Genomic DNA, 14,710 nt, shown 5'->3' with positions numbered 1-14,710 from the left:
CCATCTAATTCTAAAAAAAAACAACAGGAAGACAACAAGAACCACAAGCTAGTCAACAACAGTATCAAGTGCAATAATTATAATTAGTGGCAATAATTGGATGGGTCGAGGGCCGCCGCGGAGGGTAGTAATTCAATAAAACGTTATGATGGATCGCGCCCGCACTCTGCTTGCCGAGGTTATTACGTGCCAAATGTGTGACTTTTTGACACGTGCTGGAAAAGAGTTTTTATGTGAAGCTAGTCTTTCTGGTCCAAAGCTATACATAGCTACCGATTTTTTCAGTAGAATTAATAAATAAACCTAAATCGTTTATAAAAGAATTTAAAAGTATTTTTTGTTATAACCTTATCTAGGTGACTGTACAGAAATTACAGAACCACGAACTCAATTTTGTGCAATTTAGGATGTATTTCTGTTTACAGAGTTAGTATTTCTGTAATCCATGTATGTTATTATAATGATCTGTTTTCCAGGTACTGCTTTTAAAAATAAGGAGATTATGTTTGGTGCTGTGTCAAGCTTATGAAGCTTATATTGTACCTATAGCTAAACAAAAAACTGTGTCTTTCAAATATTTACCACCAATATTTTCCTTCACAGTTCCTCTAAATTCACACCATAGACAACATAATAAAAATACATTGTATGTAGCATTGAATTTTTTAAACGATAAACCGCGTTCACAGTCTGTGTTCGTGCGAGGGTGTGTGTTCCATTGTGGGGCCTTCACATGACACTAAAGGGGTTTTCGAGTGTGCTTTTCAATTTGCCTCAGGCGTACAGAATAGGGAAGGCGTTTGAGCCTCCTTTTATTTATATTTTAATAGCAAATGTCCTAAATCAAAGTTGAAAAACGTTCAATTTTCATTTTCAGGCAAATCAATGACTGACCAAGGCCCAACAATGGATGGAATCTCACATTAGGCGCATATTTCACTTTATTAATCTCCAAATATACCTAGTAGAAAAATAGCAAACGTGAAATTCACAACTAAAAGGGTGAATCAATCTTGTAATGTAAGAAATGTATCCAGGACCTGGATACATTTACATTTCCAGATTCCAGGTATATTTTAATTTAATTTTGTACTAGAAGCCTCTCCACAGTCCTCCCTGTTCTTGGTCAAATCAAGTTCGTGTAATAGTGAAACTTTTTTTACAATGGATCTGTTCAAAAACCTCTCGCATCGCGTACAGAGTGCAACGGAAATGAAATGTAGCATGTGTCGATGAAATCGGCCAGCGAACTATTGTCGCGTGCCCACGTTCCTGAACGAAACGACACTTGTCAAACGTGGCGGGAATTTAGAAAAAAATATCAACGTCATCAATCGAAAAAGGAACGCACCTGCGATGCGGCTTGTGCTGAAAAAAATAATAAAATTCTATATGGCCAACGTTTCGTATAGGTGCGCGGGAAATAAAATGGTTCCTGCGTTTTGTTTTGCTATTTATTATTTTATTTAACGACACACTGAAAATTATTAATATCCTGCTATTCAATGCTCGTTTTCTTTTTCATTGGCCTTCACATAAAAAATAACTAGGTAAAGCTAAAAAGCTTAAATAAAGCATCGTACTGAGTATATTGATATTCTAATTTATTTAAAGTCTAGTTCTAAACCAGAACAAAGCCTACACGATATTTCATTTGTCAACATTAATCTACTAAAAACATAGGTACATAAGTTGTACTATCAAATATTCTAAGTACCGTAGTTTAAAGCAAGAGATATTCAATATGTTATATGGGTACTGTAAAAAACAGCCCGTTTTTCTACTGTAACTCTTTTTATTTTCCCGTCTAGTCACACCTCACGCAGACAATAGTAAAATGCTGATTCCTTTGACAGTAAAAATGAAGCAGCCTCTTTTGTGAATTTTATTTTTCATAGACACGCTCTATGAATAAATATGGCAGCGTTTGAACACGATAACGCGTTTTGTAAAGTAAGAAAAAAATGTATTTTAAAGGAAATGATACGACAGGAATTTAGACTAAAATTAACTGTAGTAAGAATATGTGAAATGAGACGGTCTAAATATAAGTATATCTGAAAAGTTAAAACAATATATTTTATCTGTTAAAATCTAAAAGCCAGTTTTAATTGACATTCAAAAGCAGCTTCTAAAACAAAAAATCAAAGTTACTAATTACGAAAAAACAAAACTAATCACCACATTAATTATCTGTCGCACTAATTTACTTTTTTAAATAAAAATACCGCCCTCAGGGCAAACGTGCATCTAAGTTTAATGAGAAATTAGAGGAAAAACTCAAACAGCCAGTCGTAAATGAAAAATTAAAAAAGTCCCGACGGAAACGGAAGCGCGGCCATGTTTCAGAAACGGCCTTAATTACGAATAGCGACAAACAGACCGACGAAACATTTATTGTTTGTGATCGAATTAAAAATGGCTTTGGCTTTAACTTTGCTATTGTTGGTTTGTTAAGGAATAATTGTAATTTTTTTGTTTATTAATTGCTTGATTAAAATATCTTGTGTGTTATTTAGTAGATAGCATAAAGTTAAGTGGAAAATTTAATGGACATAATTTATATAGTTGTACCTACAGTCTTCTCGCGGTTTTTCCAAAAGGTATCCAAAGGGCTCCGAAACTACTGAACCAATTTAAAAAATTATTCCCTCTTGGGAATCTACATAGATCACCGAGTGACATAGGCTTTATTCGCCCTGGCATAGGAAGCAGTTTCACCGGGACGTGCGTGCAACCGGAGGAATAAGCTAGTGAAATAATAAAATTGCGTGTATGTTGATCAGGTATTTACTTACCAACGTAGGTACAGAAATAATCAACTATCATGGGAAATGCATTGTATATTTAACATGTATTGTTTTATAAGCGAAACGTAGGAGGCATCTCAATAACTGCGTGGAACCTATGTACTTAGATACATATGTTATATTAACTATGTTTTGTAAGTTATATTTTTATCTAAGCCATTTAGATGTTATGTAAGTTCTTACCTGCATACTGCAAACTTCTAGTCCACCGATGGTTTGTCAGTATGAAGATGAATGTTAATACCTATAGATACCTACGCAAATTACAAAGATCACGCATGCAACCAGTATCAAACCGACTAAAAACTTTGATGGGTATTAAGATTTTCTTTAAAAACAAGTTTCTCCGAACATTGGGCCAAATGTCGGCAAACTTAGCATTCGGATAAAAAAAAATCGGTTAAAAATAAGTACCTGTACCTGTGTCTTCTTCTGAATACCTAATGTTTTCAGACAAACAGACAGACAGTTACCGACGCATTTATAATATTAGTAAAGATAATTGATATAAAACCATTACAATTGGGAGGGTAGGTGTAAATAAAAGTGCATTTCGCGTGGGTAGGCGAGTGCTCCCGTGACTTCCGGCGACACCGAGATGACACTACACGCAACCCAGTTACCATGTAGGGTTGATAGTAACGAGAAAAAGTGAAAAAGTTTTGACTTATATAAAACGCAGATACATTTCAAATTAGCAAAGTTGTGAATAATATACAGAGATCAGGAAGGATCTAAATAAGATAAAAACATATTTATTAAAAAATATTTTAGGACGCTTTTCCAAACGCGTTTTTCCGAAAAATGGCAGTGGTGCGAAAAACGAACCAAGTCTGGATACAATTAGAAAAGTATAGGAGAATCAAAATAAGCACTCCATCGAGGGCTTACCCTACACTATACTTTTTCAGTTACCTAAGTTTGTGAGGTTGTGGAGTAGCTAAGTTTGTGAAGGTAGGTAGTCTCTAGATCTCATACAATTTAGAATCGCAATAATCACAATAATAAAATCTAATTGAGAAAATTCGTTTATCAATAGATACATAGCCTAGTTATAATTTAGACTGGTATGAGTTACAATAAGTAAGAGCACAAAATGTATAGAATTTCTTTTTTTTCTAGATTCAACCTCCAGTAACCGTCAGACAACCCTATACCAAAGACATCATTATTGTAATGGATGTCACGGGCTGCAACTTCACAAGTGCTCTAGAAAGTAGAGGTTTCACCAACCATCGCGTCTCTAGCACAGACGAAAACCACCCCTAGGTCTTCTAGATAAGTGCTACACAAAGTGCAGTATAAAGTTTGCAGTTTCAGAGACTAGATGGTGCGACAATCGCGAGAGCAACACATTAGCGACATCTCTGGGCGAGTGAGAAAATTACAGAGGAATTACGATGTTCGTAGTGTCGGGCTTTCAGCTAGAAGCGTGTACTTCAACGGTTTTTAAAGTGCCACGATCGTTGATACTTGTGTGGTAAGTATATAGGTAAGTTGAGAGTAGATTTCGATGTCCTTTCGGTAGACAGGTACTCCATATAATTGTTTTTATCGTTCTCGAGTAGTTAAATAAACGAATTAAACTCGTTCTCGAAGATATCACCCTTATCTAAATCATTATTTTCTGACATCAAAGAAATCTACAACTTAATATTCGTCTATCAAATTTTAGCTTACGACCTTGTCTTAAATCCTTAAGCTATCCTTGCTCCTCCTATGAGACAATATGAATCCTACGTTTTACATGAAAATATTAGCACTAATTCTTCACGTAAACTGACACGAAGAAATTACGAAACCAATCAAAACATCTCAATTATCTAATTACTAAACCTTACATAAGAACAGTGCCCTTTACGTCCTTCGTCTACCGCCCAACAAATAAGGCATTCGTCCCACATAACGAGAACCCTTCTAGACTGCTAATAAATACCGGTAAGACACTACTGCATAACTGCATACTGCATTAAAATGCATCGATCATAGGTACCGGTTGTTTAATGCAAGTAAACTGCGCAGCTCTTAATTTGCTACGAGAATTTTATGGCAAATGATATTTTTATTCTAATCAAAACTACGGTAGAATTTATTAGATTTATTGTTGACACTATGACATATGAATAAATACCTACATATGTATATTTGCCACACACGTTTAGAAAATGCTGTACTAATAATCTTACATGACTGATACACAACTTTAATCTCTTATTGATAAGATATTTCAATCTGAGTTAAGCATCCATTTAAACTAGAAAATACTGGATTTACTTACCTATAACCTGATTAGAATTATCTAAAATATCTTAGGACATACTTGAGATAAAGGGTATCTAACGGAGACAGAACTCATTAACATCGTCCTAATGAAGTGATTATACTAATATCGATTGTGAATAAAAGAATACCTACTATAACGATAAGACTTATCGATAATTTCTAATCGAGTATGTGTGTGGTATTGTTTATTGTGCGCATAATCGAGAAAGGAAATGTCATTTCCATTGATTACAGCTATCTATTATATATTAATTATAAACTCTTATGTACAGAAGTTGTCATTGAACGCTGCCGGAACGATTTTTGTGAATTTTCTCTCCACATTGGCAGTTTATTAGGTAGGACTTAGGAGTGACAAAAATATATTTATAAAGATAATTATATTAGGAATGTATTGTTACATTGTTACTAAGGCTGATCATACTAAATAAAAAAGTTAACATTGACATTAGGTAGGTACCTATCTTAAGGCCCCAGTACACGTTGGCCTGTGTTGGGCCAAGCTGTGCAATGCACAAATGTAGGCCACGATCAAATAGTGTTTACACATTGGCGCATGGCTCATTGCTGCCTGGCAAGCCATTTGCGATGGACGTCGAAGTAATTAAGGCTTCGGCTATTTATTTGTACACTACTATACATATTTTTATTATACAACACTACTATATATATTTATATTATACTACACAGCTATATTTACTGCTATATTTATTTTTACACGCAACACAAAAGTGTACTATCCTCAGCGGTCGGTGACGAACTAAACATTGGCCGAATGTGTAAACACCACACGCCAAGCTGGGCCAAGATTCCTTTGATGTGTGCCCAAAAAACCGACAACTCGCCGAATGCGCGCCAACCTTGACAAATGTCCGCCAACCTGCACCAATACCCCGTGTACACATTGGTGATGGCGTGTATTGGCCGCACTTGGGCCAACGTGTACTGGGGCCTTAAGTTGAGGCACAAATTCAATTCACAAGCTTACGTTAAAATGACAGGCTGTTATGTTATGCCTATGTGGAGTGGCCCTGAATAATTGTAGGTTCATCTCCTAAAAAGCCAGATATTGTTATATTTCCTTATACCGCAATGTGAGTCCCCAAAATCAGGGTGGAAACAAAGTAGCTGGTAGGTACCTATGATATCGTAGCATATTTCTACTAAAAATAGTTTTGTTATTTTAAAAAGTTGGATGTTTATTGTTTACTCCCAAAATTAATCTCTGTTGATATCAGAAGGTGCCTGTACTGTAATGTTATTAATAAGCTAATGAAAAAAACAACGACATTGTTTGCAAAAATATTTAATTGTGTATAAATAATAAAACATTTCGACTGGGTATCATATCAGGGCAATTACGACATTCTAAAGGTTTATGCGATGGGTTATTGAATATCGGCTCTATTCCATACATAGCCGATAGTTCGAAGCGCGTACTATTGTTTCACTTCTCATTTTCGTGAACGACTTGTGGTTTGTAATCTAATTCGAGTACCTTGGCGAGGCTGTTCACGTACATATCTAGACGTTGTGTCATGTAGTAACAACGCCTGTCTTTAATCTGCCTGTTCTTGTTCAGGTCCATGACAGCAATCAGCAAGCCATCCCTTGTACGTGACAAGCCAGGGCACCTCACGCCGTCAGGACCGGTGAAGTAGCTCGATCCATAGAACAGACCCAAGTCCTTGTGGGCAGGTTTACCATCAGCCGATGTGAACTCGTTGGGGAACTCCTCGAAACCAACACGGTTGATAGCAGCCGTGTAGTAGCAGTTGGTAATCGCAGCATTCCTAGCTTCGATGTTCCACATGTACTCGCTACCGGCTTCAGCAGCAATTGTAGCCGATGGGTTGAACACGATTTCAGCACCGTTCTGACCGAACATCATCCAGTTCAAGACATGATGACGCCCGAAGCAGATGTTCACGGCAATCTTACCGTAGCGGGTAGCGAAGACAGGGTGGCCAGTGTTGCCTTCCATGTAGTAGTTAGATTCGTTGAAGTCTCCAACCCTAGGGATGTGGTTCTTGCGGTGTTTGCCAATCACGCTACCGGTGTCGCTGATGATCACAGCAGTGTTCCACAGAATGTCAGAATGGTTCTCGTCTCTTTCAAGGATGGAGGAAACGAATACCATTGCGTACTTAGCTGCTAACTCGCTCAGGAATCTCGTGGTAGGGCCATCTTCGGCGGACTCGGCGAACTCGCACCACGGCTGCTTCTCCCTGGTGCAGAAGGCGAAAGGCATGTTCCATAATTCTTGGAAGCAGATGATGTTGACTCCCTCTTGTCCGGCGACATCGATGATCTTCTTGACTTTCTCAAAGATGGCTTTCTTCTGTTCATTGACGGGGCGGTCGGTGGGTGCGGCGATGGAATGCTGGATGACGCCCACCTTCACAATCCTGGGTGGTCTAGTTTGTTCTTTCTTTGCGGGGAAGGCGTAGGCGGCGATTTCGAAGTCGGCTTCCTTCGCTGCAGCAATGGAAGAGTCCTTCAGTTTAACTTCTTGGTTATCAGTTCTTCCATAATAGATTCTGTTGAACTCCTCGAGGTCTTTGCCGCTGAGGTTGTTGTTGATGATGGCTTCTAAGCTGACAGTTTCGTTTTCCATTTTTGATTTATTAGTGTGTATGACCGTTCGCTATGATAGACCGTCAATGACTGCGCTTTTCAGCTTGCGCCGGCACTTAAATACACTCGAGAGGCTGCCGGTGGTGATGCATTGACCGTAGGTTGGTTTATCTGTGTGGTCCGGCTGTTGTGGGCGACCTTCGACCCTCGCGATAACTTTAAAGTCGTCTGAAAAATATTTAGTTATCGTTTCGTAGCTACGTGACTAGTGAAATAGAGCCAATGGGGGGTGTGCATTGTGTGGTAATTGATTTTGTAAATATGTATTATCTCTATTTAAGAAGTTGTTTATTAATTAGGTAAGTACTTCTTAGGTACTTGAACGTTTATGAGTTGCTGATAAGCTTCAAATCATGTGGTCTTATTTGTAATTTAAATTAATTTGCTATTCTTATTATTTTGTCATGTGCTTATTTCGTCATTATCCAGATTTCAGAGGGTTATTGTACTCTTTAGTATGGATTTAAGTTCCAAAGTAAAATATGCGGTTCGCTGCAATATGTGCATTTATTCGATTCCCAGTCAGAACAAATATTTATAGGTACAACCGGATATACATAATTGTCTCAAGTAACTGTTTATGTTTAATTGAATATCGATTATACAAACAACAATATGTATTGTTTTGACATCCAAAAAAATATTTACAACGTTACAGCGACTCTTGTGTGTAGGTACTGTTGATTTAAGAATCATAGGTGTTATTTGAAGTCAAATAATTACTTGTAGGTTAGTAGATTGTGACTATTGTTCAAACGATTATGGAACGAAAACAACATTCTTAGGTGATACTTATATGCCAAAAAAATCTTAAGATGTCAGCTCTAGATAGTAGCAACTGGAAAATTAAACTTTTAAACATTAAATTCATCTGACATTGATGTACCTACTACACATTATGCTGACATTATCATCTTTGGCAGTAGTATTGGATTGCAGGAGGTCCTTGTAAAACACTGGTACTCAGCTGCATCTGGTTTAACTGGAAACCGACTAAATGATGATGATTATGCAGAGGTGAATGACCTCATGTGAAACATATTTTCTTTAAGAAAGATAACTCTCAAAAATACTTATACTTCAAAACTAATAAGTATTTTATATCTTTTTATTTCTAAGGCGATATAATATATCGTCTTAGAAACAGATAGATTTAGAAATAGATGGCGGATCAAATATTGTGGTTTGAGAGACAATAGGATCGTATTATGTTATACGGTAGGCAACCACACGACGCCCTAGTTAGGAATACTGGCTGTATTAGCTACTGCTTACCTAATTGTAAGATTATCTATAGTTAGCTTCTGGATTGTGCTAAACTTGATTCGAAGGTAATTAACTCACTCTTTTGTCTTGATTTAGTGAAATCAAAATCAAAATCATCAAAATCAAAACTCATTTATTCAAACGTGGCTGCAAAACAGCACTTTTATTTTATTTTTTTATTTTATTTATTACTTTTCGAACGTCAAAAAAAAATACCAGTCTAACCAAGGGGTATTGGGTTGCCCGGGTAACTGGGTTGAGGAGGTCAGGCAGGGCAGTCGCTCCTTGTAAAGCACTGGTACTCAGCTACATCCGGTTAGACTGGAAGCCGACCCCAACATAGTTTGGGAAAAAGGCTCGGAGGATGAGGAGGATGATGAAAAAAAAATTATATAAGACAGCCCCCAAAACGCCCACCCTTCTTCACCACTTCTTATGTGTTTTTGCTGGGAAGAAGAAGTGGCGCAACAAACTCCCCAGCAACAAATGTCTGTCTGTATGTTAAAAGAACCTTTTAACAAAGTACAGCGAGTATATTGCAGTATGCAATACGCAATATTATCATAAAATAAAATTACATTTAAATATGATTTATAAAATCCACCACATGCTAGCTAGCACTCACCCTACGTAACTTGCTAACTCTATGGCTTGCTTGAAACAATTTCTTCCGAAAACTTATTTTTGGCAAAGAGTTACATACTTACAGGCTAAAGAAGACCTACTTGTTCCTTCAATCAGCCGTTGTGTACCAGTTTCGAATACCACCTCTAGGTAGTTAATCTATGTACTTCTTTATGTTCGCTCCCTACTATATCCTAAATTAACTACTTCCCTTATATACCTACCAACCCCCTTATAATCCTGAATTTAGTAAATGTGAATTTTCAGCCATGTCATATAGCCAGTGGCGGATTAAGAGTATCCGAGGCCCTAAGCACAGAGCCTGTGTAGACCCCCTATTACTTAAATGGAAATAGAAGGTTGAAGAAATTGACCGAGCGAAGCGAGCGTGATGCACATGTAGTTTCAAATGCGCGAGCGAAGCGAGCGCGAAATTTTTTTCGGACTCGTACGGAGGTAAAATTTATCCCAAACGTACTTAATTTTTGTTTGTTGACAAATGCAAAAACGAAGGCACATAGTTTCTGAATACGCGAGCGAAGCGAGCGCGAAATTTTAATTATTTTTATTATAGACTTGCAGAACCAAAATTACGTACAATGTAGCCCAAACGTACTTAACTTTTAATTTGTTGACAAATGTAAAAACGAGGACATACAGTTTTTGAAAACGCGAGCGAAGCGAGCAGGAAATCTTGATTATGTTTTAAGACTCAGAACTAAAATTTTGTAAAAGGGCTACATTTCAAACCTTCATTTCTTTCTGTGGGACAAGTAAGATGGATAACGTAAGATCGATAACAACGTCCGCGGACTTAACCGGTGGTCCGCGGACCACTTGGAATGCCTCCAGGCACCACCAGCCCACCACCACCAGGACCACTGATCTAAAGCATCCAAAATTTTCGGATATGTTTGTTATATTGCACTCGTAGTTACAGCGTGAGCTTCCCAACGACTGTACGATAGCGACTTCGGAACGCTATCGTTGCCTATTAATTCTTTGCCCAACGATGAGTAGAAGCCGAAAAAAAATTGTATAACAACTGCACAATTGAAAAAAAAATATCACTGCGATCGTACAACAATCAACAGCACTGCGACCAATCAAGTTTAGAGGCGGGGGTGTATGAAGGGTCACTCCCGAACTGCTCGCGCCTTGTGATTTCGGATATATTGTGGATGAATCTCGATAAAATGTAGGTATAAAATGAAACGCCAGCAGAGGATGGAGGCCCCTGGAGAACAGGGGCCCCAAGCACGTGCTTGTTGTGCTTATAGGGTTAATCCGCCACTGCATATAGCCATTTCTCTGAATGTAAGTTTGTGAGCACAAACTTTTTTAAGGGCAAGATCAGCCCCTGGTTGAAAGTTAACTATTGTTCATCATGAAAAAAGGCAGAGTAGAAAAATTACGTCGGCCAGTAACTATAAGACTATAAGCATAGGTACGAGTAATTCTTATTAATCTACTTGGTAACTATTTTTTAATCGACTCTGTTGACCATTCTCAAATCGTATGTTCCGAGGTACCTAAAGTGTTAATACATAACGAGCCGAGACTCGATATGTTAAACATCGATTAGTAACACTCGCCACGCTTATTTACACCGCACACAACATTACGCAACTTATCACTTTGTTTTTATAACAGAGTTATTTATATCTGTCAAGTCAAACATGGACTCAAAACCAGTGCGAAGTTTGGACGAAATTATCAAAAATAATTTGGATTCTGAGCAGTTAAAGGAATATAATAGGATACATTACGGAAGAAAGGATCATTCTGAATTGAAACTTCAAGATTCTGCCATAAAAGCTGGTGAGAAATATGGATTCGAAGTCGCAGGATTTTCTTTTAATGCCGCAAAAGAGGTTAGGACCCCGAAGATAGTCAAGGTTGGTCTAATTCAACACTCAATTGTTTTGCCCACGAACGAGCCAATTGATAAACAGAAAAATGCAATTTTTGATAAAGTGGAAAAGTTAATTGAGACAGCAGCTTCGGAAGGAGTCCAAATACTCTGTTTACAAGAAGCATGGTACATGCCATTTTTCTTGTGCACTCGAGAAAAGGAGGATTGGGCAGAGTTTGCGGAACCTGCAGAGAATGGACCAAGCTTTCAATTTCTAAGTAAGTTGGCTAAAAAGTTCAGCATGGTCATAATATCTCCTATTTTAGAAAATGATAACGGTATTTGGTGGAACACGGCAGTTGTAATAAATGAAAGTGGAAACTACATGGGAAAGCATCGCAAGAACCATTTGCCTAGTGTTGGGAGTTTCAGCGAAACATTTTATTATTTACCTGGCAACACTGGTCATCCAGTGTTCGAAACGAAATACGCAAAGATTGCTGTTAACATTTGCTACGGTCGTCACCATGCTTTAAATTGGTTAATGTTTGGTCAGAATGGAGCAGAGATAGTTTTTAACCCTGCAGCTACTATTTCGGAATTTGGAGAATCATTCTGGGGCATTGAAGCCCGGAATGCAGCGATTGCCAATAACTACTACACTTGTAGCCTCAACCGAGTAGGAACAGAGGATTTTACAACGAAACTCAATCAAAACATTACTAGAAGTTATTATGGATCCAGCTACATTACAGCTCCCAATGGATGCAGAACTCCGGGCTTATCAAGAGATAAAGATGGACTTCTTATTGTTGCAATGGATTTGAATCTATGCCGTCAAGTAAAGGACCACTGGGGTTTTAATATGACTGCTCGCCTCGATCAGTATGCTAAAGAATTAAAGGAAGCACTGCCATTAGGTAAATAAGTCGATTGTGTAATTACATGGTAAAGTGGTTATGAGTAATAAACATTTGAAAATAATATTGCAATTTCAGTACATGGACTAAATTGAACCTTAACAGTTCCAATAAACTAAGAGTAAATCGACTGGATTTTGAAAAGAGCCACGCACTTCATGCTCAGCGAATATTACGCGAAATCAGTGCCCTAATACAGCCCATATGCCTTTGAGGCACTGCTTCTTCTTTAAGTCGTATGACATAGATTGAAGTAAAACTGATGATGATACTACGAAACATCTTCTTTCAATAGCTTTGTTTTGTGAATCAATCTTTTTATCAAAAGCAGCCATAGACTCCGCGACATGAATTGTCTATGGAAGTATGTTTTTAAATTTTGTATCTGTTTCAATTTGTCGCCGATGAATTGTCACTTTTTCGGTTTCCCGTGTAAAGTTTATTGCCGTGTTTTTATTAGAAATTAGCTGGATTTATTTACATAAAGCAAAATGGTAAGCATATTTTGCAATATCTTACATATTGTTACTATTTTGGGGCTGTAAATATTCGAATTATATGAATATTGGTTATGATAGCGTCATGAACATTACGAAGCATTATTTCTATTTTGTTGTAAAACAACTCGATTTCGACTAGTTATTGCTCTCCATAGATACTTTTTCATGATAATTTCTCTTGTTCCTCATAGTTTAAATAGCAATCATCTGTATTATTTGTAGAAAGTAGTCATAGTTTACTTAGACAATGCCAATTCGTTCTTTCTAACATCTCGAACTGTTTTCAGTCTATTTTAGCTTACAATGGAGGTGCGGTAGTCGCAATGAAGGGGAAGGACTGCGTGGCAATCGCGACAGACAAACGCTTCGGTATTCAGGCTCAGACTGTTTCCACCAACTTCCCCAAGGTGTATCAAATGGGCCCTGCACTGTATGTCGGCCTTCCCGGCTTAGCTACTGATACACAGACCGTGTTCCAGAGACTAAAATTCAGGTATGAACACTATTATTATGTTGAACTCACTGAACTCCCGAAACCTATTCTAGAAGTTTTGTTTGTTAAATCACGAACCAACCAACATTTGCTAAGCGACACCGGGTTGTTCACACATTTTAAATACAAGCTATGGTCATTCAACTCTTAAATTTGTTATGTCATTACACCATTTACATGAACCTATCAAACTCTTTATTAGTAATCAGATACATTTACTAAAACTTGTTTTTCTCTTGTGTGCTCAACATAATTTCTATTTACTACAGAATGAACCTTTACGAGCTGAAAGAGAACAGAATGATGAGACCCAAGACGTTCTCCGCGATGCTCTCCAACCTGTTGTACGAGAGGCGCTTTGGACCCTACTTCATTGAGCCCGTCATCGCTGGACTGGATCCCTATGATAACCAGCCTTATGTGTGCAATATGGATCTGGTGAGATTCCTTACTTCTGTAGTAGCATGCATATCTGTAGTAGATATTTAATCAGGTTTATTATTTTACCTAAGAAATTATATAGGTATGTAGAAAGAAAGGTGGTAGCAGGTGCCAATCTAGCAACACTAGCAGCACTGGCCGCAGCAAGCAAGCAGATTGGAGTCACAGGAGGCTTTTCTGTCTTTCTGTTGCCTACCTTTGCTTCTACAACTTGAACCTTACCTAGTCTTATCACCTTTGTAACCTTATCAATACTATCTACTACTACTATGTATACTTTTTCACAGATTGGCTGCCCCAATGAGCCAGAAGACTTTGTGGTATCAGGCACATGCTCAGAACAGCTGTATGGTATGTGTGAAGCTCTGTGGGAACCCAACCTATCTCCTGATGAACTGTTCGAAACTATCTCACAGGTATGCACTATACTGGATTTGCTAGCTATTATAGAGATCATACACCTTCAGAATACAAGCCTCAGCACTCCTTGGAAAATTTTTTTCAAGGAATTTAGCTGGGCAGATCCATACATGTATACTGTTTACCATTATCTACCTTCCCTTGTAAAAGGCCTGTGAACTCAGAAGATCCATTCTCTATCACATATTAAGTCTTAGAGAAATATGGCTGATTCGTACTTTTCCTCGCAGGCGTTAGTGAACGCAGCTGACCGCGACGCGATCTCCGGTTGGGGCGCCGTCGTGTACATCATCGAGAAGGACAAGATCACCGAGAAACACGTCAAGACGAGGATGGACTAGTTTGTTGTAAGATATGTCGCGGTCGGAACTTTTACTAATAAAATTATCATAAAATTTTATTGGCTATTTTATTTTCAAAAATTATAATTACCAACATCTTTGACTAGAGTTTGTTCAAAG

The 14,710-nt window shown here is 37.8% G+C and overlaps 3 protein-coding genes across 3 annotated transcripts; 2 read left to right on the top strand and 1 right to left on the bottom strand.

Annotated features, from left to right (window-relative positions):
* Nucleotides 1-6,383: 6,383 nt before the first annotated feature.
* LOC110384251 (beta-ureidopropionase-like) lies at nt 6,384-7,792 on the bottom strand. Its single transcript, XM_049846483.2, has one exon. The coding sequence runs from the start codon at nt 7,708-7,710 to the stop codon at nt 6,541-6,543; it is 1,170 nt and encodes a 389-aa protein (XP_049702440.1). The 5' UTR covers nt 7,711-7,792; the 3' UTR covers nt 6,384-6,540.
* A 3,330-nt stretch (nt 7,793-11,122) lies between these two features.
* Nucleotides 11,123-12,468, top strand: LOC110384289 (beta-ureidopropionase-like). The gene has a single exon (XM_049846482.2). It carries the CDS (start codon nt 11,300-11,302, stop codon nt 12,401-12,403), a length of 1,104 nt encoding a protein of 367 aa, XP_049702439.2. The 5' UTR covers nt 11,123-11,299; the 3' UTR covers nt 12,404-12,468.
* Nucleotides 12,469-12,730: 262 nt separating this feature from the next.
* Nucleotides 12,731-14,649, top strand: LOC110384282 (proteasome subunit beta type-3). The gene is made up of 5 exons (XM_021345500.3): nt 12,731-12,889; nt 13,183-13,388; nt 13,658-13,826; nt 14,117-14,245; nt 14,480-14,649. The coding sequence occupies exons 1-5, from the start codon at nt 12,887-12,889 to the stop codon at nt 14,588-14,590; spliced, it is 618 nt and encodes a 205-aa protein (XP_021201175.1). The 5' UTR covers nt 12,731-12,886; the 3' UTR covers nt 14,591-14,649.
* Nucleotides 14,650-14,710: the final 61 nt, after the last annotated feature.

Source organism: Helicoverpa armigera, chromosome 17, assembly GCF_030705265.1.
Source record: "Helicoverpa armigera isolate CAAS_96S chromosome 17, ASM3070526v1, whole genome shotgun sequence".
NCBI lineage: Eukaryota > Metazoa > Arthropoda > Insecta > Lepidoptera > Noctuidae > Helicoverpa > Helicoverpa armigera.
The sequence above is the reverse complement of the archived record's forward strand: the minus strand, read 5'-3'. Positions and strand labels throughout refer to the sequence as shown.

Excerpts from the sequence above, each read along its gene's own strand:
- LOC110384251 (XM_049846483.2), bottom strand. The coding sequence starts at position 7,710 with ATGGAAAACGAAACTGTCAGCTTAGAAGCCATCATCAACAACAACCTC.
- LOC110384282 (XM_021345500.3), top strand. Across the intron at positions 13,389-13,657 it reads TTCCAGAGACTAAAATTCAG|AATGAACCTTTACGAGCTGA; the intron begins GTATGAACACTA and ends TATTTACTACAG. Across the intron at positions 14,246-14,479 it reads TGTTCGAAACTATCTCACAG|GCGTTAGTGAACGCAGCTGA; the intron begins GTATGCACTATA and ends TTTTCCTCGCAG.
- LOC110384289 (XM_049846482.2), top strand. The coding sequence starts at position 11,300 with ATGGACTCAAAACCAGTGCGAAGTTTGGACGAAATTATCAAAAATAAT.